General features: G+C 47.8%; 1 protein-coding gene across 6 annotated transcripts in view; it reads right to left on the reverse strand.

The window, feature by feature from the left end:
• Positions 1–2,422: 2,422 nt before the first annotated feature.
• The window catches only part of PFKFB3 (6-phosphofructo-2-kinase/fructose-2,6-biphosphatase 3), a 41,800-nt gene continuing 19,764 nt past the window's right edge, over positions 2,423–24,458 (reverse strand). The window contains exons 2-18 of one of the 6 annotated variants that reach the window (XM_062624755.1): positions 22,080–22,448; positions 16,922–17,047; positions 16,492–16,588; positions 15,928–15,994; positions 15,730–15,804; positions 15,369–15,425; positions 13,259–13,383; positions 12,253–12,460; positions 11,556–11,702; positions 11,086–11,190; positions 10,015–10,144; positions 9,746–9,808; positions 9,524–9,588; positions 7,918–8,088; positions 6,772–6,794; positions 4,863–4,910; positions 2,423–3,909 (exon numbers count right to left, since the gene is read on the reverse strand). In XM_062624755.1, the coding sequence (XP_062480739.1) occupies positions 3,903–3,909; positions 4,863–4,910; positions 6,772–6,794; positions 7,918–8,088; positions 9,524–9,588; positions 9,746–9,808; positions 10,015–10,144; positions 11,086–11,190; positions 11,556–11,702; positions 12,253–12,460; positions 13,259–13,383; positions 15,369–15,425; positions 15,730–15,804; positions 15,928–15,994; positions 16,492–16,588; positions 16,922–17,047; positions 22,080–22,158 (1,593 nt within the window). In that variant the 5' untranslated portion in view covers positions 22,159–22,448 and the 3' untranslated portion in view covers positions 2,423–3,902. Of the gene's footprint in view, positions 3,910–4,862; positions 4,914–6,771; positions 6,795–7,917; positions 8,089–9,523; positions 9,589–9,745; positions 9,809–10,014; positions 10,145–11,085; positions 11,191–11,555; positions 11,703–12,252; positions 12,461–13,258; positions 13,384–15,368; positions 15,426–15,729; positions 15,805–15,927; positions 15,995–16,491; positions 16,589–16,921; positions 17,048–22,079; positions 22,449–24,458 lie in introns of all 6 variants that reach the window. The other 5 variants (XM_062624753.1, XM_062624758.1, XM_062624757.1 and 2 more) reach the window with 5 other exon arrangements.

Raw genomic sequence — 24,458 nt, forward strand, 5'->3', positions numbered from 1 at the left:
GATTGGAAAGAAGAATAATTGAAAAACAGTAATAATCGTGTGGTTTCTGGGGCACAGGCCCTCCCTGCCCTCAGGGTGCTTGCAGGAACGGGCATTGCCCTGCAGCCTCCCCAGTCTGCACGTACACCTAGGGAGAATTTAATGCAGATGCCTCAAGGTTAAAACCAGAGACGCCTCCCCTCTCCCATGAGGGTCCCTGTTGCAAAGAGCAAGCGGGAGACAGAAGGCAGATGGCACCCAAGCACCCTGGCTGCACCACAGCAAGCCCAAAGCAAGGTTCAACCTGCTCAGAAAGCCCAGGGAAGATGAGAGCAAGGGTTGTACATCAGCCAGCAGTGGCTAAGCACAGAGCCGAGCTGCAATGCACAGCAGTCCACACCTCTTTGCCCCTTTTGCTCCCAACAAGCTTTCAGATGCACAACTGCTTGAGGGGGATGAGCATCCTACTGCATGGGGAGCATAGACCCATGATGTGCTATGGGGCATCCCTACAAAGTCACACCTTTCCCTGTTCTTCCCCATCTTTTCTCTCTGAACCCAGGAAAGAAAAAGGGCAACAACCATCTTTGCAGGGAAGTTTAGTGTTGCTTGAGGGAGGCCTCTGTGCTCCTGCCTTCAGGGCAAAGACAGCCGTGATCTCAGAGGACAGGTCTTGTCCAGCCCTTAGGCTTCATTTAGCAGGTATTTGGGTTTAGGAACTGTACTAGATATCTGAATAAATGGCTGGTCTTACCCAACTTGCTGCCTAGATGAAGATCTAGGCAGGACATCACCTGTATACTCAACAGTGCCGTAGCAGAGCTTGAGTATTTAAGTAGGTGTTAATGATTGGTTGGAGGAATGACAACCTTAACTCAACAGATGAGCTCCTCATTCACCATAACACAAACCTTAAAACTGCTGTAACATGGCCAGAAAGAAAGGATCAAGCAATGGAATCCAAATGGGTCCTCAGAAAACCCACTCTGGGTTATGTGGCACAGGAACATACATGTGAGGCAGGACGGGATGGCACAAGCTACACACAAGACGGGCCCAAGAGTGTAATTCCTAACACAAGGAAGAACCAGGCCATGTCTGTATTTCAACAAGATACTTTATTGGTCCAGCAACTGCAAAATATACAAATTTCTGAAAGGCATACCCTGTTTTTAAGGTGGCACAGCTTTATATCAGGCAATTATTCCAGACATATACAGAACTGTTAACATACCACAAATCAACCCCCCCAAGGAACTACCCGCTTCTCTCCAAGCTTTGCAGTATACATTAAATAAATTAAAGAGTGCTTTGCTATCAAAAACCAAAAGTTAAAAAAATAAATTCAAGTATCACAAAGGAAAATAAAACCAAGAAACAAAACAATTAGGTAGCAGGGAAAAGAAATCCTCTGTGTGGTTTGAAGAGTCCCTTTCTCCCCATCCACCATCATTGCCTGGTCCTTGGCTCCATTAACCAAAAGCAATGGGCAGTGAGTTTGTGGGGGCAGTGCGATGGGATGGGGCTGACACCATCCCACCTCCTTCCTACCAACCCCTCCAGTATGAAGGGACCTTTCTGCTGCTCAAACACTAATTTTCCCCTTGCTGGAAAAAAAACACCCGGTTGAAATTTCATCTTTTTGTAGACCTATGGAGACTTCTATTATTCCCAAAGGGAGAAAGTTTAAGGTCAATTTTTTTTTTTTGCTGTTTGATTTCTTTATATATATATATTTATATATATATAAATATACACACAAATACACACCAAAACATCTGCAGAATTACATGTGTACAGGATTGATCACGGGGCAGCCAGATGTCATGTTTGCATTTGCCGGCTTATCTTTTCATAGCAGGAGGAGAAAGATAAGACTCCCCGAGGAAGGAGGCTGACAAAAAGCAATTTGCCTTCCAAAAACACTCATTTTTCTCTCTCTCTCAAAGGCAGAGAAACCAAAAGGGCAGATGTCAACTGCTCACACAGGGAGATGGCTGCTTTTAATGTGATTATTAAACTAAAAAGGGCAAGGGTGGAGGGGAAGTGTTCTTTGTTTCATCTGTACAGGAATATAATACACATATGCACAAGCTCACACGGGCAGGGCACTGGAGACCATCTCCTCCAGTGGGATATAGACTGAGCGTGGTTCTGGTCTCCTCCTGCTGTTGGTGCTGCTTCAAGCATGAGGCTGAAGCTCTAGGCACTGTGGTTCACCTTTTCCCAAAGGAAGAACAGACCAAACCCCCTGCAAACACATATACATGCCAAAAAAAATTATATAATTTCTCCCCAGACCTCTCTGCTCCTGGCTGTAGGGATGTTGTTTCCTACATAAAGGCCTGAGGAAAGCTCAGCCGTGCAGCCGAAAAAGCATGATGAGGGTGAAGATGGTGTATATAGCAGTGAGGAAAGAAACCAAAACAACCCAAAACCCTAAAAAAAAAAAAGTTAATATTCAAAAATCCACTGATTTTGCACAAAGCAATAGTGGTTAATTGCCATATAACTGCTGTCTCACAGCCTGGGACAGGCTGCCAAGAAGGGATCTTGCATATCAAACCCCTGGGAGTTGGCTGATGGAGTCCAAGTCAAGACCTCTCCCCCAAACACACACACACACACACACCTCGAATGCTGCAACTAGTTTTGTAGTCCCAGCTTTCCAGCATGCAAAATAAAGAAGCTGCCTGTATTCAGGCTTCCCCTGTTAAGGGGCACAATTAGATAAAAACTAAAATAGTTATGCTCCTGCCGCAAATAAAGTGCAAAACCCAAGCGGTTTCTAGGTATACACATGTACACACGTGTGCGCATGTATATATGTAAAATTAAGAGAGAACACAGACAAAACTGTCCCCTTCTTGTGGCTTGCTGCAGCCACAGAGGGCTTTCTGCATCCCAGCCAGACCTCTGGCCACCTCCATAAGACCTGTGTGCCTGCAAAATGCATCCAGCTCAGCCTGTCCACCTGCAGTGACACAGGGATTGACCCCTAAACTGCCCCAAATCTCCGCTTTCCTCTAAGGAAGAGCAAAGAGGAGATGAAGTACCAGCACAGCACCTCAACCAGTGCTCAGTTTCCCCTCCCATATCAACACATGCTTTAACTCGGACCATTCCATGGTGCTGCCCAAGATGAAAGCATCATCCAAACCACCACTGGTGTGGCTTCCCCTATGCTACTGACAGCTCACAACCAGTTTTAGAAGCAGATCTACATTCTCTGCAAACCCCTTTAAGGTGTACCGAGTAAAACAAAAGATGTTTTGGGGTCTTCTTTCCTTGTTAAACCCAAAGTTTTCACTGTGAAGGACTTAACACAACTGCCTTCCTAGTGCTCGCAGGCCTGGGTGAGCCAGGCTTGGTGTGCGACAGGCTGCAGCTTGGCTAAACGACTTCGTGAAAAGGAATTAATCATAATTATAATAATAATCATAAAAAACTGCAAAACCCATTTATTCCCCCCCCTTCCCCCCATCTCTCTGCTAACCCCGCACCATCCACATATATACACACCCCACCCCGAGAAGGATGGGTACCAGTCATCTCTACAAAAGAAGATCAAAACTGCTTGCAGAAGGAAATGAAACTCCTGTGCGCTAGGAAGCACTTTACAGCTTGCTAGGATCTAAACAGGAGGCTGGAGAGGAGAGCAAGTGCTGCAGCCTAAAGATCTGGTGGTGACCCCGGGATGCTCAGCTCCTCTCCTCTGCTCTCTTGCATCTCTCCCCTCCTTCAGCAGAGCGGTTTGCAGATGAACGGGCACGGGTAGAAACAGATGAGGGTCGACCTCGCTGCAGATGGAGGAGACTGGTTTATAAGCAAGCTTTGGAAATGGCGGTAGGATGGGAAGCTGGTGGTGTTGCCACTGGCATTGCCACAGCGCCAACGGAGTCACGACAGCTTCTGCGAGGTGTTCATGTTCTGAAATGAGAAGGGAAGAACAGTGGTTGGGGTGGTGCTTGGGTCAGACCCATCTTCTACATAGATATCAACAAGGGGACAAAGGCTAGTAACAGAAAGCCACAGCACGGGTCACTACAAAAGCATCCATCACAGAGGAGAGGACATTGTCCACCCAAGGAGAGATGGGGGGGATGCACTGACTTGCTACCCACACCCCTCAAGCATCATTTGGGTTTAACTACAGGGTGGGAGATTGACAGAGATATACCTAAAAACTGAGTTAAACCCCAGGCAACCCTCCCACCCTGTCTGGTCTGCACTATTGAAGCTGCTCTTTGGACCATGCAAGGCAAGGTGATGGAGACCACCGGTGTTAAGGAGCCCAATTAAACATCTCTCTTGCTCCCATTGAGGGTGGGCAGTGCCAACCCTCTGCCTGCCAAGGTGGAGGTTGTGGAGGTTGCCATTTATCCATCCTTGCCACTGTCAAGAAGAGGCTGCTCCCACCAGTCTTACTGAGCAGTCAGCATGGGGACCAGACACCACTATGGCAGCAGCACTCAATGACACTCAACGAGCTTTCACAGGCCCTAGAGCTGCTTTGGACACAAGCCTGGTGCCGAGTGGTGACAGTGGGCACCCACCAGCATGCGGTGGGGACCACAAAACCAGAGACAAGCAACTAAACACAAGCAGGACCAGCCCCCAGGGCAGCGGCTGGGGGAAAAACCCAAGGGGAGATGGTCACAACAAGGACACTTCCCAGTTCACACAACTACATGAAACAGGGCAGGAAGAAAAGGACTAGGAAGCAGCTAGGAAGGTTTCTCAACTTCTTTTGCTTTTACTACCTAAACTGCCTCTTACAAGCACCAGGAATATAACCAGGCTATGAGGCAGAGCAGGCTGAGCTGTTATCTAAGGAGACAGGAGGAAGGTTGGGAGAAGCCACATGCACCACAGCCATTTACCTTGGAAATATTAGTAAAGAGAAAACTTTGAGAAAGTGACAAACGGGTCTTCTTTAAGCCATGAAAAGTGAAGGGAAGAAGAAGGGAGGGGATCAGCTCGTTGTCAAAAAGTGCACTTCGGATCACAAACCAAGCAAAAGGAACAGAAGTCATCATGCTGAGTAGTCCCATGGCCCCAGATCAGCTCAATCCCCCAGCCAGGAGGACTGGGGCACACAACCATGTCCCCAGCCTTTCCAGTGTTCCCTGGTCCTCCTCGATGGGGGTCAAGACCCCAACAGTGAGGGCTGATACAACAAAGCACCCACTGCCAACCAAGTCCCATGGTACATCATGAGAAGGAGGTACCTTCCACCTCCCCTCACCCCATACATGTTGTGACGGGACACAGTGAGGGATGGTCATGTGTACAAGACAACAGCCTCCAAGAGGTATCAGCAGCGTGAATGCCACCAAGCCCTTAGCTTAGGGTGTCTTCATGAGTCCCTCAGTGGCAACCTGTGAGTCACACACTAGCACAACCATCCCTGCCTGCTCCAGCAGAGCTCTTGGTCTAGCAGACCCTGATGCGATGCAGCCATCTCCCAGAGTCAGCATTGGAGCGTGTTTTCAGTGTCCCAGCCAGCACTGAGGCATGCACTGTTATTCATTACAATATGAATGGGAAAAGGGTGGGTGGAGGGATGGATAAGGAAACAAAAATGCTTTCAAAACAACCCACAACCAGACACTTCATCACTGGCTTTTGTGCTCATGAGCAGCAAGGGAAGGAGCATAGGAATGCAGGCCATGCTGAGCAACACCACCTCTACATTTGCCCAGGATTATGAGCATGATGACCTCCCCCAACCCATCCATCAAGTGTGAGCTTCCTAACATCCTGCTTCTCAAAACTGTTTATTCCGAAAGAGAAAGAAACATGAGGTTCACCAGTCGTTATGTGTAAGCAGGGCTGAGTTCTGGGCTGGCAGTGTTGCAGCAGATCCCTCTATCTTCAGCCCACAAAATGAACCAGGACAGAGACGCCCATAGGCTGATTTGAATTGGCCTATAGAGCTCAAAAAGATCCCTGGGCACTGCCCCAGCCTCAGCTCAGCCTCAAAGTCTCCCTGGTCTTTGAGAAGACACTTGAGCACAGCTCAGTAACTTCTGCTCTCAGCCTGATCACATAGAATGAAGTCTGAAGGCTTCAAATCTGTCCCTATTACACAAAGACCTAACAGCACTAAGTCAAACTGTCAAAGCCTTAATCATTCATAATTAGCACATTAAAAGCTCAAGCCATCTTGCTTTCTTAAGAGCTAGAACACAACAATATCCCTGCATCTACTCTGTTCCCAAACTCACTGTCCCCAGACTCACTGGTCCCAAAATCCAGGCTTGCAGAACTGCAGATGCCAGGACCCAGGATCAGTTCAGCTCCAGAAAACACACTCCTATGCCAGTGATAAAACCCTGTTGGGGGCTGAGGTCAGAACCTTCTCAGACTATTCATAGGCACAACTTAGACTCAGGAGGCCTGTCCTTCCCAACAATTCCATCACCTACAGTACACCATGCTATCACACAGGAGAGAACTTAGGGAAAACCCAACAGCATCTCCCATCCTGTGACTAACCAAGGAGGTAGGGAATTTAGACATTATCAATAAAGGGCAAATGGTAATTTGCTTTATTTCTCAACAAAATTAAGACATTTAATCAAGCAAGAATACCTCGTGGTTGGACAAAGCAGCACCCATCATCTCCCTCTTTATCCTTCCTAAGATGCATACAAATCCCACACAGAGAAATACTAACTTCAAGAAGCCCATGCCTTGGCCAGGTTTCACAGCAACAACAAGCGGTGGGATGGCAAGAGACATGGAAAAAGGGGTAAAAGGGGGAATAAGATGCAAGAAGGTACTTACAGGCATGCCTTCCCTAGTAAAGGCTGCAGAGAGACAGAGAGAACAGGTGTCAGTAATGCTGCACAAGAGACCAGGCAGATGACACCAGGCGGAGCAAGGGCCATACCAACAGCAAAAGCTTCCAAACCCAAAGCTGGCAAAGGGTTTGGTGCAAGACTCAACCAGCCCAAGCAAAGCCTTAAAACCAAGAGAAAGATGGAGCTGCCCCTCTTGGTGCTTGGGGTGGGAAGGCTTATGCAAAGCGGCCACCAAGTAGAACGGTTGGAGGAACTCAGCAACCTTCCTAACCTGCCCCAGATCTAGCCAAGAGGACACCAGGCAACACAGACAATGCAAAGAGGGGCTGGGTGAGACAGTGAGATCCAACAGGCAGCTGGCAGGAAGGGCAGCATGGCAAAGAGGGTCCTATGTGTATGTGTGTGTGTCTATATATATATATATATATATATATATATATATGCTTTTCTGGTACCAACCCAGCTCCTTAATGAGCACAGGGAGGGGGGGTTGTTCCTGGAGAAGTGTGAAGCAAGCAAAGTATCATCTCTTTCTACACCCCTTCATGGGTGGGTGAAAGAGGAAAGGACACACGAGCATCATAGTAGCTAGCCATGGGGTTTCACCCAAGGCTGCAGAAGGCAACCAAGTTCAATATGCCAAGAGGCTCCTATTCATTTCTGGTCCATTTTGCCCGTCATTCCAGAAAGGAAGAGACCTCTTCAGGCAACGATGACTTTTGTCAGCTCCTTCTTGAGAGAAGCACGAGAAGATCTGCTTTATTGCAATGCCCAGGTCTACAGCAAAGCCAAGTGCATCCAGGGGGAAGGCACGAGCCCCACTCTGGAGATACAGCTCCTCAGGAGGTCGACACCACAAATGTCAGATAACAAAGGCACCAAATTAACACAGCCTGGACCTTTAGAGGTGGTTTATGACACTCTCAAAACTCAAGAGAATCAACAGTGACCGAATGCTCCTGCACCAACACAAGGCAGGGAGGGACAGCAGCCATGGGAGAAAGATGCATCAGCACAGGTTGCGACAAGTGCAAGCCGGTCCCCAGCTTCAGGAGCGACAGGAGGACAACAAACAACAAAACAACGAGAATAGCAACAAAACAAAGCAAACCAAAAGAGTTCAACTAACTTGTCCCGGCAGCTGCGAGGGCACTTCCTGAGGAACACAGCCTGGCAGGGCGGAAGAAACAGCCACATGCTCCTCAAAGCTGTTGATGCGAGGTTTTTTGGTGGGCTCTGGGCTTGCTAGAGGGGTAACGCTATTACGTCTCATGAGCGGGTTAGGTCCCTTCTTTCCTTCCTAAATTAAAGTGAGACAAAGAAAATGAAAGTAAATAAAAATAAAATAAAAAGGTAAGAAGGCGACAGTTATAAAGGAAAAAAAAAATAAAATAAAGCAGGTTGGTTTTTGTGTTTGTTTAAAGCAGCCTCTGCTTTTCCCAACAAATCACTGTCAATGTATACAGGATGCAGCGAAAGGCTGTGGACACAAGGTGTTCAAGAACGCAGCATGATTGCCCAAGAAAGGAGGGAAAAATAAATAAGTGAGAGGCCCTGAACTGAGAAATGAGACAGGCTTTCTCCTCAAAAAAAAGTAAATACAGACTGCCAAAAAAGCATGACTTAGCATGACAGAGAGGTGCCCATCTGTCTCCTCCTCAAAGCTCATCCCTCCTACCCAGGGAGAGGTGTGAAAGCAAGAAGAGGCAGGACAAGCCAGCCTGGGCTGATAAGGAAGATTGGAAAGTGAGGGCAGAGCAGGCAGCAATGGTCAGCACCACGCCAAGCTCCAATTCAACAAGCAAGGTGGAATGGAGGTGCAGCCGAGCAGTGGGGGTCAAGCGCTTCACGTGTGTCTCACTCCATCCTACCCACATCCTTCCTGCCATCCCCAACAAGGGTGGTGGAGTACATCAATGGCCCCCATGGCAGGGGAAGGACTGGCTTCCCCACCTATGGTGCCTGCCAAGGTTGGGAAGCGAAGGAAAGGAGATGTGTGCCAAAAGGGGACGGCTCCAACCGCCCAACATCCAGTTGGGCTCCACCATCACTAAGCGCAAGTTGGAAAGGTCCCAGCAGCTGGGACATGGGCATTACCATGGTCCATGGGGTCCCTTTTGGATTATTGCCCTGTCCTAACACTGAGCTTGCATCCCCCTGCTCTGGCCTTCGAGCTCCTGGTGGAGCACATGGCAGATGGACCTGACCTTATAGGAGTTTTGCTACACATAAAGGGTTTCCTCTCTTTATACCATCACCAGCTCAGCAGCACCACCCTGTACTCTACAGAATCCCATAGAGCTGTGGGCATGCCAGTTAAAAAACCATTGAAGGCAGGAAATACTGGGCAAAGTGTTGAGCCCAAGCTCTGCCAGCCATCTGGGAGACCTGGGAGAAGTCACCTTCTCCATCCATGGTTCCATTCCCTGCTCAGGTGAGTGGATGACTGCACAGGTGAAAGTGAAAGACCAGGGAGGAGCTTTCCCTGGGCCAGCTTTAATCTGAGCAAACACACTGGGAAGCAGACACATGCAATAGTCATTTTCCCTTGGAAAACCCTCAACAGGCCACATCTTTGCAAAACAAGAACGCATCTGATGCTCTGGTCCTAGAGCAGCACTCCCGAGTACCCAGCTGAGCAACCTCCCCATGCCCACCCTGGGCATCTTTGTTGCTCACTGTAGGGGAAAGGAGAGGGACATCAAGGGATGGCTCTGAAGAAAAGCCACACTCACCTCTGGCCGATCCCTGTGGGTGTTGACAGCTTCAATGTTGAGTGAGATGGATTCCACTCGGCAGCCTGCAGAAAGGAGCACAAGGAAACAGAGAGGCCATCAGCAAACCCACCAGGCACAGGATGTCTCCATCCCAGACTCCATCTATTCTCCCAGAGGTAGCTTGAATTCAGGAAGAGGGACAAGTCAAACCCCTTGGCATGTTAATAAATCCCCCCTTACCATAGGCCACTGGGGTCAGCTTCAACACTGTGTGAAGGGGACATTTCAGGTAGGGCATTTCATCTGCAGAGAAAGCAAAGCAGGAAGATTATCCCATCCCCTCTCCAAAAGCAGGTTTAGACTTCATCAATAGCTAAGGCCACCCAAAACCAAGAGATGCATACTTCACGCCCTTAGCAGACCTGAACGCATCTCTTATCTCCTAAGAACCCCATCTATCATCCCTCTTCCAGAAGGACCAATCCTCTTCCCAAGGACAGGAACTTCACCTGCACTCTTATCAAGGAAGTATGCCAGGAGACAGCGCATGACAGCCTGGTGACAGATCACAAGGACGTTCTCTTGTCTCTCCAGCTCCATGATGACCGGCTCTAGACGCTGCACCAGATCTTGGTAGGACTGAGGCAGAAGAAAAGAAGGGAGATATGGCATAGAATCAATGGTCCTTGCCTTGGTACACCTATTGACTTCATGCCTCTGACCAAACCAGCACAATTACTGCTAAAAACAAGCAAAGTGACACAAATCCTCTTCCTCAGGCTGCTCTGGAACATGACTACTGCTTTGGGTCGAAGGAGAAAGCCACTCACATCTTACTAAACTCTCTAGGACTGTAACTGAGGTAAGCACAGGGGCTTTGAGCAGTGTCTATCATCTTGAAAACTTGTTTTCTACAGGATTTTTAAGTTCTGAAGTCCAAAGCAACATTAAAAACAAAAAAAAACAGGGGTTTGAGGGACTTCATGAAGAACCTGAAAGGCAGCCAGAAGGGACCACAGACACCTAAACAGTTTCCTTTTAGACAGGCTGTCATGATATCTCCAAAGATCTTTCCCAAATGCCTCTGGGGGCGACCCTTAATAGGGGGATAAAAAGCCCCATTCACAACCTAGTATCATTCAGCCTGCCAATTCCCACCTCATTGTGTCACACCCTGAAAGCAGATTGCCAGGAAAGAGAGGTATCAGCATCAACCCTTAGGGAATGATACTGAGAGCAGAGGTAGAAATTGCTTCTTTGGAAATGAAAAAGGAAACCGGGGCAGTGCAACACTTTGAGTGGATATAATGGAGGAAGTTGGACTTGGAAACCTCCAGTCTCCTTCCACTACTAAACTCATAGGGGTTACTTGTTAAGTGATACATGTCTCAATGAGATGTTCACATACCATGATTTCACAAGAGTCCAATGCAAAAGGTGCCCTGACCTTTCTTGACTCTACTTTCTTGGAACACTTCTTGCTCCCCTGCTCTGAATGTAGAGGACAGCATGAGGATGAGAAGGCCAGGTTTAAAGTAAGATAAGGAGTCATATCTCTGAAGGCCTCCTTGCAGACCTACCTCCCCAGAAGGATAGCGGTAGTAATATTTATCCTGATCACGTAAAGCGAATTCCTCTGGATGCTGCTCCCTGATTTCTTCATACGTCATTTCTTCACACACCCCCTGCCAGAACAGGACATCCATGAGGTTAAAGGACATGCTCAAGTTAAAAAACATCAGCACACCCAACATGCAAAACCTTCTCCAAAGCAACATCTACAGCCCTCTGAGTAGTCAGGTACAGAGCAGTTCCAAGCAAAAACCATTCTAATCTGCTCATTCAAGCTAATCTTGAAGCATCTACACAAAGTAGATGCCAAGATAAGAAGACATGTTTCAAGTACTGCAGCAGAAGTAACACCCTTTCCAACAGAAAGGAAAAATCTCTCCACAAAAAAAGCAAGATTTAGGCTGTGAAAGTGAAAAGGCTGATGCTACCGCTCTCTGCCAAGCAGCAACCAGCATGATCCTAATGCAAAGATACTTACAGCATCAATTTCATTGAGTGCCTTCCACTGCTCATAGGGCAATTGAAGAGCTTCTGCTGTTTGGATTGTCCTCTTTAGCTGGCTGGTCCAGACTTTGAGGTCCTTCAGGTTCTGCTCCTCAACAAACTTGTTCAGTGCCCGGGCAAACTGTGGGACATAAAACAAGAGGTTGATTCCTGATCCACAGCCTCCCAACAGGGCACCTTAGATGCCTGGCTACCCTTTACTACAGCCCTGCTTATTTGTCATTGAGCTAAATTGGTATCTCCCTATACAGTCACACCTCAAAGGACTCCATTTGGGCTTCAAAATGGTCTGGCAAGCCAAGGTAGCTATTAACTACCCTTGAAGCACTTGACCATGCCATTGAAGAATCAAGTAGTGAGCAATCTGAAAGCATCCTCGGAGCTGGCTATCCCTACCCAAAGGGTGGCAGCAGTCCTTCTGCATCCTGCCCTGACTGGGCAAGGTCTGAAGAAGCTCAATTAAGACACTCATACCCTTTTCTCCTAGGGATTTCTGTAGCCTCTGTTAGCCCCTAACTACATGCAACATTGGTGGCTGGAATGTCTTGTTTTGAGGTTGTGCCTGAACCTGAATATAACCAGCTCTATAGATAGATCACTTAACCCAATGCGCAGCATCAACAGCCAAATCACTCCTAGAAGCCACAGAGCAATATTCCCTTCTCTCTCACCTTCTTGCCCCTGTTGGAGAGGCCTGAGTCACCTCCAATCTTCCCCTTGAGGTTGAACTCGCTTTCACCATGCCGACAGAGATAAATGGTGCGAGGCTGGACATGGATGTTCATCAGGTAGTAAACGATCCTGCTCTGGATGTGATCCTGAACTCTGTTAACCAGGAACCGCCGGCCAACATCGATGACTTTGATGAGAGAAAGCTCCCTAGGGAAAGAAAGCAGTGAGGATGAGCAGATGCCAGTAAGGAAAACAGGAAGAAAGAAGCACCGTCTTGGATGAACAGCCTTTTGAGGTACCTCAGTCAACAATCACTCGGCTAAAAGGATTTCCTGCAGCGTATTTTCAACTGGAAGCCAACAAGCAACAGCCATTCATGGAGAGCTAAGTAACACTGGTATAATCACCATTCCTCCCTTGCAGCAGTAAAGAGGATTAAACACGAACAGCAGGAAGCACGTTCCTCCCCAGAGCAGGGCTCAGCAGAACTGGGGTAATCCACTCAGGGCACACAGATGTATTTGTGAGCAGTGGAAAAGTGCCTGCATGGTCATGCAGGACAGCAAAGGTCCTCCCAGGGCACACAACTAGGCGGAAACCACAGGGCTTGCTCAATCCTGTGGTTTGAGCCTGCCCAAGCAGTCCTTCCTTTAAGGTGGACAGTGACAAAAGCACCTCACAAACGCTCAAACCCAAATGTTTTCCCAAAGCCTTTGTATTTAGACTGGTAGAACAAGATTGAAAACAGCACCTTTGAGCCCAGAAGAGCCACAGAAAGTTTCAGCACCCAACGCCCCAGCACAGGGCTGGGAAAAAACAGCATTTTCAATGAAGAATCTTGAATTCATAGTGATATATTGGCCATATATTATTCTGGTGCAGCCATGTATTTGAAGACAGAGTGAAATACATTGAATACAAAGTGAAATACAGCTCCATAATTCATTAGTCCTCTCCTAGGAGAACAAAGGCATTCAAGCCCTTTCAGAATTCAAAATCTCTTACCGGTCATAGTCATCAGGGTCGAGTGGCTGGTAGCTGGCCTGGTAACAGTTGATCCTCTTCATGAAGTCCTCCATGGCATCAGTTGAATTACAGTCACGATAATCAGGGCTGGACAATTTTACTTCCTGCAGTAAGGGAAAAAACATGCCACAAGGAGAGGTTAGGAAACTTTCCAAGTCAGACCATGCTAATCTCCAATTTCAAAGTCCTGCCAAGATCCAGCTATCAGCTGAGCCACTTTACAGTCACTGCTTATCATAAGAGAGAAAAGAAGCAGACTAGACCCAAAACTCTAAGCACACATTGAGAAAGTCTGGTATAAACCATTGTATGACCAGTAGAGATGCATATCAGTCCATTCATGTTCTCCCCAAGAACTGGGGTAGGACCTCACCATCCAACACAGCGGGAAAACTGAGCTTTCTTATGGCTAAAGGAAAGCATCAGGTTTAAACAGTTGAAGCTGAGAATTAAAAGTGCGTGTGTTTAGACAAGATGCTTATCCTGTGCCTTTTGAGTGAATAAAGCTCCCAGGAGTGAGAGGTTAACCTGGGCGTCCACCACCTGAGGCAGCAACATAACATTCAAGCCTTTCCTGTGCATTATTTGCTAGAAAGAGGCTGGAAACTGACAACGTGAATGAATATTCAGAACTCTCATGGACTAAGTTATGGCTGAAACACTCTTAACAGGTTATTCTTCCTGAAGATTTAGGTTTGAGCAGCAGCATTACACATTAGTAACTTCATAAGCAATTCTGAAGCTAACAGGGTAACGCAACCAAGTGACACACAATGGTGATACCGTATTTTCCACACCAATCTCAGCACTAAGAGCATCATGGGACACCAGCTCCAAGCAAGACCAAAAGCCATCCTCCAGCCCTAACCCAGCACCCTTTGTGGAGCCCATCCCAGGGGCAGGACAATACTCTTCTCACATACTTTCAGTATTTTGCGATGCATTCCCAGACACTACAAAGTTCAGATGTGCAACTGGAGATAAGGCTGGAGCACAGCCCAGTGGAGAAAAGGATGCTTTCATAAAAGTTAATCATGCCTAGGTAGACCAATTAAAGTCTACCTGCCCTAGCCAAGTCTAGCAGGCAAAGGAGGTCTGCTGGTGGGAAATCAAAGATCCAGCAGCTCCTAAAGGAGCCAGGAAGCAATGCTTTACACTGTAGTCTCCAAAATTTTAGGCAAGGTGATCTGATATTCTTCTCAAAGCAGACTCCAACAGATTTTGGGAAGCTGCATATAGGTGAAGACACCAAATCTGACAGCTCTTCAATGGGATTTAAACCCCTAACCACATTAGGGAGGCACCAGCATAGGGTTGGCTTTCCAGGCTGCAAGTGCACACTACTGGGTCATGTTGAGCTTCTCATCAGCCAACACGTCCAAGTCCTTCTCCTCAGGGCTGCTCTAAATCCAGACTATGTCCAGCCCGTGTTTGTGTTTGGGATTGCCTCAACCCAGGGGCAGGACCTTCCACTTGGCATTGTTGAACTTTGCACAGCCTCCCTTACACACAGCTTGTCCAGGTCCCCTGGGATCCCATCCCTTCCCTTTAGCATGTCAACCACACCACACAGCTTGGTGGTGTTAGCAAACTTTCTGAGGGCGCACTCAATCCCAAGGAACAACTTGTTTATCCATGCACACCTCCTGATATTTTTGCCTGACATCCTCTTTGTTGGGATGCATCGCTCCTGAGCTTTGAAGAGGTGATCCTTGAAAGCCTGCTCCTCCTCAGCTCCTGGGTAATGAGTTCTCTGCATTTCCTTTTAACCACTCTAAGGATCTTGTACTCCACCACTTCACAGTCACTGCAGCCAAGGCTGCACATTCCCCACCAGTCAGCTACTCCTTGTTGGTAACAAGGTCCAGCATAGCACATCTCCTTGTTGGCTCCTCTGTCACTTAAGAAAGGAATTTATCCTCAGCACATACCAGGAACCACCTGGAATGCTTGTGTCCTGCTGTGTTGTCCCTCCAACAGATATTGGGTAAATGAAGTCCCCCATGAGGAACAGGGATTGCAAATGTGAGGTTGCTCTTATATATATATAGAGAGAGAGAGAACAAAAGGAAGACACTTCCACACTTACCCTAACATTGCTGGCAACTACAGTGGGATCGTTGCAGACAGATTCAATGAAGAACACCTGCAAAGCAAAGCAAAGCTCAACTGAAAGCCAGCAATAACGTTTGTAACATTCAGCTAGCTCCTTGCTCAACCCAAACTCCCCCGTTTGACCAAAGGGCTCTCCCTCTGCCCCTTTCCCATCCTTTTCTTCGTAGAGCTCAGTAATGGGAATGAAGGAAGAGTTTAATATTTGCAATCAAACCCAGCAATGAAATCTCCCTTATACAGGAGCATTGTGAGCACAATACATTAGCAAAAGAAGATACCCCACCCATACACTAACATGGACCATGCAACACAAGCAGCAGCCTGGTGGTACCAACCTTGAACCCATTTTCTTTGGCAAAGTTTAGGATCATCCCTCTCCTCTCCCGCGTGGTATTGGTGGCATCAAAAACCTTTAAAAGCAAAGATTTGATTAGCACCAAGGGTGCCCCGTTCCCCGTCGAGTCCTCCCTGAGTGCACAGCACCTTCAGGACCAGGACTGCTGTCAAACGCCACGGAGCGCATCTGAGCTTACCGCGATCTGGCCAGCCTCCTCCGTTAGGTACAGCTTGACATCCCTCAAAGCAGCCAGGGCACATTGCCTGCAGAAGAGGAGACACATGATCCTGATGTTCTCGGAGGTGCTTGTGGCAGCCAGTTGCATAGACTTCCACAAAGGAGGGCAGGCTTTGCAGCTCCTCCTCCTCACCTCCCCATCCCCAGGGACATTTAGGAAAGACACACTCTGCTAAAAATCCCTACAAGAGATGTGTGCTGAGCAGTGTGCTGGTCTTCATAGCAGAGGCAATGGTAGATGAAGCAGCAGAGGCCAAACCTCATATCCTACACCACTGAGCCTGAAGGTGGATTTAGGGTACCACTGATGGAGGATGCACTGGTGAGCCTGAAGCTACCAAGCCCACACAGCTTCAGTTTTCAGCTCCTGGCACCCAAGTCAGGCCTCCTTGGGCAGACAGGAAAAACTGAAGCTAAAGCCCAGCCTTTCTCTTTACCTCTCATCCAAACAAGCCAGGTAACCATAGGCTTCACCACCCATTTAGGACCCAAGTACAAGCATGCACGCAGTGCCCACACTTACCTCCTGACTTTCATGGCCTCCTCATTGTCAGGGCGGAAGAAGTCATAGGAGCTGTAATGCTTCACTGCCTCACGGCGATATTCCCCCACATTGAAAACTGTGTGGAAAAGGCAAAAAAACATCAATACCAGGAGCAGTCAATCAGCATAGCTTCACTCAGCTGCGCAGTTCCTGCGGACAACACTTTCTAGTGATGGGCATCCTTAGATCCCGCTTAAGAAGTGGGATCCTTACAGCAAAAAGCTGAGGGACATCCCTTGGTCTTCAAATTGAAGGAGAACCTGACTGGGATGGGAGGACATGGATATTGGGCTCATGGGATCTTAGAAAGAGCTCTTACTACCTCACACTCTTGAAGGCACTGAGCTCCTAGAGCAACTCCTGAGGGCCGGAGCTCATGCTTTCCCCAGGCAGCCAGTGCAAGCCTCACCTTTTGTTGGAACACCAATCCAGTTGAGGTAGCGAGTCAGCTTCTTGGAGATGTAGGTCTTCCCGCGGGCTGGCAAGCCAACCATCACTATCACAGTGGGGGAATTGGCAAGCTGTGGCCCACAGGCTATGAAGAAGAGAGAAAGAGCAACATGAGCATCCATTAATCCTCCAGCTCACCTTATATCAAGCCTACAAGGCACTTGGCTCCTGACCCAGCCTTCCCCCAAGACCTTCAGCAGCTATAGAAAATCCAAAGCCTCTGCTCCCCATGCACATCGTCTCTGCAGTATATCCTGTGCATCCCTCTCACACATCTGGACAATCAAAACCTTGAGGAGGTGAATCCATTGACTCATTTCTGCAACAGGATCTGCTGAATGAGCGTATGTCAGGGCATGGCACACTGCTTCACAGCTGCCCACCAGTGAGACACAACTAAGCCATGCTAACCCAGATTCACCCTGGTGGCATGCAACGAAAGCGACAGGAGTCACATCCTGACAACCACAGCAAGGAGAACATCCTGATAGCTGCAAAGTGGGAAAGGAACCAGCAACAGCCCTAAACTCCCCGCAGAACCTCTGTGCCTCAGTTTCCTCATTTGCAAAACCAAAGCAAACCTCCCATACCCCTGGTTTGGCTAATTCTGTAAAAAGCTAAAGGATGGCCCAAGGACTTTGGCCAAGTCTCTGTAGCAGCACACTTCAGACACAGCTGCCATGCTGAAATGCCAGGTCTGCACCAAGATCTTCACCCAGAAAGCATCTCCCAGAAACTTTTGCTAGCTCTTTAGCTGATACACACACAAATGCAACCAACTGTTGTTTCTGAAGAAGAGCAGGGCATGACTACAAAACCACCAGCACTTAAAAGTATCCCTTTTTCCTTTTATCACCTTTTCCTCATAAGCCCATTTTAAGATAGCGGGGGTTTTGTTCTTATTATAAAGAGAGTCCATGTCAAACAGCTGGAAATAAATCCAGAAGCATCACCTAGTGATGACTTGGCAAGTGAAAAGAAGCTCCTCTCCAATTCACCTGAATGGCATGACCAACACGCAGACAGATCAGCTGCCAGGATGCCCAGGTAAACTGCTTCTCCCTCTCTAAATCCTTTAAGAAATAAGTTCCTGGTTCACTTTAGAGATATTTGCTGAGGTTACAGGACTAGGAACGCAGCTCGGGAATTTATTTTAGCCCCCCACAGCCAGCTCTCAGAGCCATGGGATGTATCAGGACCACACACCCCATGGACCACGGAAACACGTGGCAGCATCTCTGCTCCTCTCCAGGGTTTGCCCTGCAGAACTGCTTCTCACATGGTGCTGCACGCAGGAAAGGCCAAGGCACAAAGCCAAGTACTTTAAATAGGGGGAAAGGAAGATCTCAACGATGCCTAATGGAATTTGGATTAGCCAGCCGCCTTTCATGGCGAGTGACACGCCAAGAGCCCTCCCAGCAAAGGCGGGATAGACGAGACCCTCAGGGGATTTCTCAGCCACCCTTCAATCCACCCGGTGAGCCTGGAGACCTCATGGGAAAGGAATGCAGGGAGTGAGTGGCTGGTGGCAGAGCCATAAAATGCAGCTTAATTACGGTCTGGGTAGAGCGCTCTGCCTGCCTTGTCCCAGCTTCCCGCAGGTGAGACCAGGAGAGTGACAGTGATTTGGGGATGCAAGGGTTTCCCCATGGGTAGAGATGGGGTATGTTATTCTCAGTGTAGACCTGGGAAGGGCAAACAAATTAAGAGGTATCCAGAGTATGCAAAACACGTGGAATTTCCCTCCTCTTCCAAGAAAAAAAATAATCCAAGAGCTAAAGAAACCAAGCTCATAGGTTTGGCACTGGTACTCAGCAGGGCAGAGCAGAGCCACCCATCATTAGGTCACCAAAGCACATACAGAAAGAGATGAGAAAACTATCTAATAAGATATTTTCTTTATTCCCCCCCCCCCCCCAAATATTCCACATTCCTCAGGTTGGCTCTGCCCTCACATCCGCTCCCTCTGTGGGACCTGCCTCCCCACCCAATGCCACACTTCAAAAGCCCAAACCAGCTCCTACTGCTTCCAGCAGCAAGCAGTGATCTCTCTTGGTACTGAGGTATCAAGGGATGGATCTAGATCCCACACCACATGGGCCATGTAGCATGTATCCAAATACATGTGCAGTGTACCCAGAAAAATACTGTTTTCCTCTCTAACAGCCTCACATCTTCAATCAACCTGGGGATACGAGTCCGCATGACAAAACAGCCACTTATTAGATAAAGGGAGGGGGAAGGAATAATACCTGAATAGACACTCCTCCTTTCCCTACCTGCCCACAGACAAAGGATCTCAAGGAACGGAGCCAAGAGGATTTGGGGCCATTAAAATAACAGCATTGCAGGACAATAGGGATATTGGCAGGTACTGTTCGTGTCCCTTTATCTCCAGACAGCTGTGCACACATCCCATCTCCAAAGGGTTAAACACCTGTGTTTGAGGAATCTCCCCTTCAATTCGGTTTGCTAGGACTGTGCAACAGCATCTGTTTACAGACCCGGGAAGCACCTCCCAAAACACCAGGGCATGGAGCAGCTACTTTTTATGGGAATATGAGCCTAAACCCAGTTAAATCACAAAAGCCTCCAGGAAACTTTGCATCAGGGATGAAACAGAAACCAGTGTTTTGCTCTCAGCGCTTCACAAAGACCTAATTCATCATTTCTTTTCACCACTGGTGAAAAGCTATCAGGGATTTCAGTGCGCATTCATTACTCGTTATCGACATCTAGCCAGGTAAGTCAAGGTCAGCGATGGCTTTTGAAAGGCTCAAGGAGGATTTTTAGAAGTAGCTCAGACACTTGTGCCTTTTATCGGCTACAAAATCAGCTCTGATGCGCGTCACGGGGGTGAATGCAAAACAGAAAAGGGAAGGAAATTCTCTTCTACAAAAGGCTGGATAAAACAGCCACCTCCTTACTCCAGATATTTTCACTGTCTCCTTCTAAGAAGAGCTCCCCGCACCTCCCGCTCCCACAAGCGCACACCACATCCTCTTACATCCCCCCCTTTTCCACCTTCTTCCCATTGCAATTCTCGGACCCCTTCGCGGACGCACAGCGAGCCCGTTTCTGCGCTCCCATCACAAACACGCGTGTGTTAATCGGTACCAGACCTTGGAGCTGTGGCTTTGCTGATGTATTTTCTCCCACCCTCATGGAGCTGGAGCGATGGGAAGGAAAAAGGCTCCGGGAGCCCCTTTCCTGCTCGGCATCCCCCATCCTGAGCCCCCTCCCCTCCCCTGGACCTGCCCATCCAGCCGCTTGCGACGACTTGACTTTCCCAGCCCCTACGTGAGAGACGTGCAGCTTGACAGCAATTTAATGGATCGCCGTCAAAAGGCCACATGAAGGCATCGCTTCCCATCCATTCCAACCTCCCGTTGATGAGGAAGCGCACAATCGGACTGATTATTCCCCACTCAGGGAGCAGCCAAGCGGGAGCTAGCTGAGGATGCTCACAGGGATGCTCCCACTCCTTCCTCCTCCACCCCACCCGGCCGACCACGCTGACCTCGCATCTCCGTTATAGCTCCCATTCCCACCCGGCTTTGTAAGGAATTAACAGCACCTCGAGTTTAAAATAGCTACTTCGAGTCCAAAAATAACCACTCTAAAAAAGCCCACAACGCTCCCATTGAACAGTGCCCGGCATGGCTTGCTCCCACCCCGAGAAAGTATAAGGCACATTGTAGCGCTAATAAACCCCTTGATGCCTTAATATATTAAAGCATTAGTTTTCCCCTCCGCCATGAGGGAATTCTCTCGGAGCTCCGAGAAACCAGATGAATAAAGTGGAAAAAAACCCAATAAAGCTCTGCATATAGAAAGGATTCCTTTTAGAGGTGTCACTCCTCGGGAAAAATCAAACCAACCCTCTCCATCTGCAAAGCATTAAGCCAGGAGACATTTCCCCTCGCTAAAACCAAAGCCCCGTTGGCAATCCACATGGTTCAGCCTGTTGCTGAACGCAGCTCCCTCAGCATGTGCGGGCATCGCTGCGTGCCCGACCTACAGCCACGGGGATATTTCGTTTTAATTATTATTACATCTTAAAAAGGGGGAACCGGGAACTTTTGGGCCAAGGGAAATAAACGGCTGGAGCGGCTTTGTTTCAAACGCCTGCCTCAGGAAAAAAAGCATCGGAAAGACTGATTCACCCAACCGCCCGAGCCACTTCCATGCTTCGCCAGGCTGCAAAGTGCCACCTTCTCCGTCCTGGCTCCCGCAGCTCTGAGGATTCCTGTTTGCAGTTGCGTAACTGGCAGGCTGTCAGTTTGGCTGCTGGGCGAGTTAAAAGAGCTGTCTCCTCAGCTTTAGCACTGGATTATGATTCATGACTTGGTTTCTAGTAACACCGGGATGCCGAAGCATTGATTACTATTTACTATTATTTTAAGCGCAAAGGTTGGTTTGAATCACTCCAGGTGCATCCCAAGCTTTGATAAGATGGGAAATCACTGCACAGGTTCCAGCATTTTTAGCCCTCCTCTCCACCTGCCTTCTATCTCATCCTAAACCTCCTATCGCATTCCCTCATTGCCATGGCAGGGAGGGTGGAACTAAATGATGTTTGAGGCTTACAACTCAAACCATTCCACGATTCTATGATTCTAAGTCTCCCCGCCTCATCCCAAACACAGCACAGGGTAAAGTGGTGAAGCGAAGCAACTGCTGGGCTTTTTCTTCCCCTCAATTCATTGACATGATGCTGCTTTCCCCCTTAAATTAATAAATCACATAGCAAGAAGTCAGACACCGGGAATCCCAGCAGAGGTGGTATCCTGGTGGTCCATCCTCCCAGGGATTGAAAGGAGGGGGGGTGGTGGTGGACGTGGGACACGGAGAGGGGATGAAATTGGGACACGCGTGTCTCAACGCCTCCCGCTCCAGGGGAAGCAGCGGCGCGATCCCTGCACCTTCCTCCATCTCCTCGTGCTGGAAGTGAGTCACGGGCTGGCAGCGGGCGGGATGCGGACACGGGGATGATGCTGGAGGAGGTGGAGGGGATATTTTGGGAAAATGAAAAAGGGGGCCTTGCGTCGAGGCCTCCCGGGGGGCTGCTCCCAACATACCCCCCGTATCCCTCCATCCCTCAGTGCCGTACTCACAGCGGCGGGGCAGCGCCGGGCGGTTGTCATTGGGGAGCCAAATCTTCTGGATGCGGCTTTGAGTCAGCTCCATGGGCATGGTTAACACGGAGGCAGCGGGCGCTCCGCGTGGTGCGAGGGCGGGAAGGGTCAAAAACACGCAGGGAAAGCAAAAACGAAAGGGTTTTTGCTGCGGGGAGGGTTGGACCAGCCGCTGCTGCGCTCTCGGATGCTCCTCGGAGTCGCGTTAAGGCTGCACGGCGGAGGAGGAGGAGGGGAAGAAAGAGGAGGAGGAGGAAGAGGAGGGACGGGGCTTCAGCGCACAAAGCCGGCAGGAACGGTGCGCGCACCGCGGGGGGAGCGAGGGCGAGTCCGGCCGGTGCTCGTGGTCTGGATGCGAAAAAAAAAAAATAAATTAAAAATGCTAAAAAAAAAACTAATTCCCCTTTTTATATTTTGTAAAAAAAAAAAAATCAAAATAAATTTAAAAGGGGGAAAAAGAAAAATCTCAGCGTGAGCAGACAGGGGAGGGCTGGGACGCGGCTCCTGCTGCTGCTCCCGCTTCCCGGCTCCACTCACGATGGAGCGGCGGCAGCGGCGGCTGCTATTTGTATCCCGGCAGGCCGGGCAGCCGCTCCCGCCCTTCGGGGCGGAGGGAGGAGGAGGAGGAGGAGGAGGAGGAAGGGAAAGGGGGGGGCCTCGGCCGGGCTGGTTCCGTCCCGCGCTGCCGCCTGCCGCCGGCCCCCCGCACTGCAGCGGGGACAAAGGAGGCGCCGGGAGGCTTTGTGATTACGGGGAGGGCAGGATACAGGGACAGGGGGAGCGGTGCTGGAAGGGATGGAGATGGGTGAAGGATGGTGGAAATAAAGGGGGGAGGTTAAAATCGGTGTGATGGAGTGATGGGAGGGAACTGAAATGGGAAGGATGGAACTGAATGGGGAAGGAAAAGCAATGGAAATTAGAAAAAATAAGGGAAAAGGAAAAGGAAAAAAGTATAGGAAAAATGCAATAAAAACAAAAGGCACAATAAAATCAATAATAAAACAAAAATATGATAAAAATAAAGCAAAAGGTAAAATTAAATAACATAGAATGAAACAAAAATTAAAATAAAGGTTAAAATTAAATAGATAAAAACAATGAAAATTAAATAAGGAAAAAATAAAAAGCTAAAATCAAATAAGTAATATATAATAAAAAATAAAAGAAAAAATAAAGGTAAAATTAAATAATAACGAAACACAAAATAAAAATAAAGGTAAAAGTAACAATAAATTAAGAAAAAAAAATAAGCGATTAAAATAGAAACAAGAAGAACGCAAACCCAGGGGTTAAATCACATCAACTCAACGGAGGGACCGCAAACCGAAACCACCCCGAGCGGCACCATCGCCCCGGTGGATGCTGCGGTCCCCCCCGCCCCGCAGCCGCCTGCTGTCCGCACGTCGCTCACGTCGCGGGGGCCGGGAACGTTCCACAGGCTCCGCCCCCTGCTCGCCTGGCCCCGCCCCCCGGGCGGGTCAATGAGCGGGGTCTCCTTAACCGTGTTGCTATTGGGTTTATTGCCTTATTAATTACGTTGTGTTATTCTAGTATGATATTTATTATTATCGTTATTATATTTAAATACATCTTGTTACCGTGACAATTGTTATTTTAATTATTTTTTATTTCTATTACATTATCTGCTATTATTTCAATATTTATGACTCTCATAATTTTATTACTTGTCTCATTTTTATTATTTTATTGGCTACTACCCATAGGATTTCACTACATTTAATTATTTTGCTATTTAATGCTTTTATTACTTTATTACTTGTCTTTTAACAGTGTTATTATTTTACTATTTACTATTTCTAGTATTTAATCACTTGTATTTTATTAAATTAATTGTTCTCATTACTTATATTTTATTATTACCTTATTTGTTATTTTTATTATTTATTATTCTTTTACTATGTTTTCCTATTATATTATTTATTGCTTTTATCACTTTATTACTTCTAAAATTATGCATAACAATAAAATACACGTTATTCTGATATTTACTATTTATTTTTTATTTTAATCTTATGTATATATTAGTAATTATAATTTTTATTAAGTTCTTACCCATATTTTATTATTTTGTTACTTATTCCTTTTACTATTCCCTTCTTTATTACTTTTATTCTTCTTTCGATTATTTTAATGATTTTCATCACTTTATTAGCCTAATTATTATTGTTCCCATGGCCACGTTGCCCCCAGTCATGTTCCCCACTTAAACCAGGCTGCCTCTGTCAGCCCGGCAGTAACACCACCTGAAGCAGCAGTGTTAATAAAGCAAAGCCTGCCTGTGAGTTTAAATCTTGATGAGTAACATCTCAGCTACTTGAAGTCTCCTGTTGTTGCCTT

Source organism: Pezoporus occidentalis, unplaced genomic scaffold (assembly GCF_034315485.1).
Source record: "Pezoporus occidentalis ecotype Australia unplaced genomic scaffold, CSIRO_AGI_Poc_V1 ctg270, whole genome shotgun sequence".
NCBI classification, from domain to species: domain Eukaryota; kingdom Metazoa; phylum Chordata; class Aves; order Psittaciformes; family Psittacidae; genus Pezoporus; species Pezoporus occidentalis.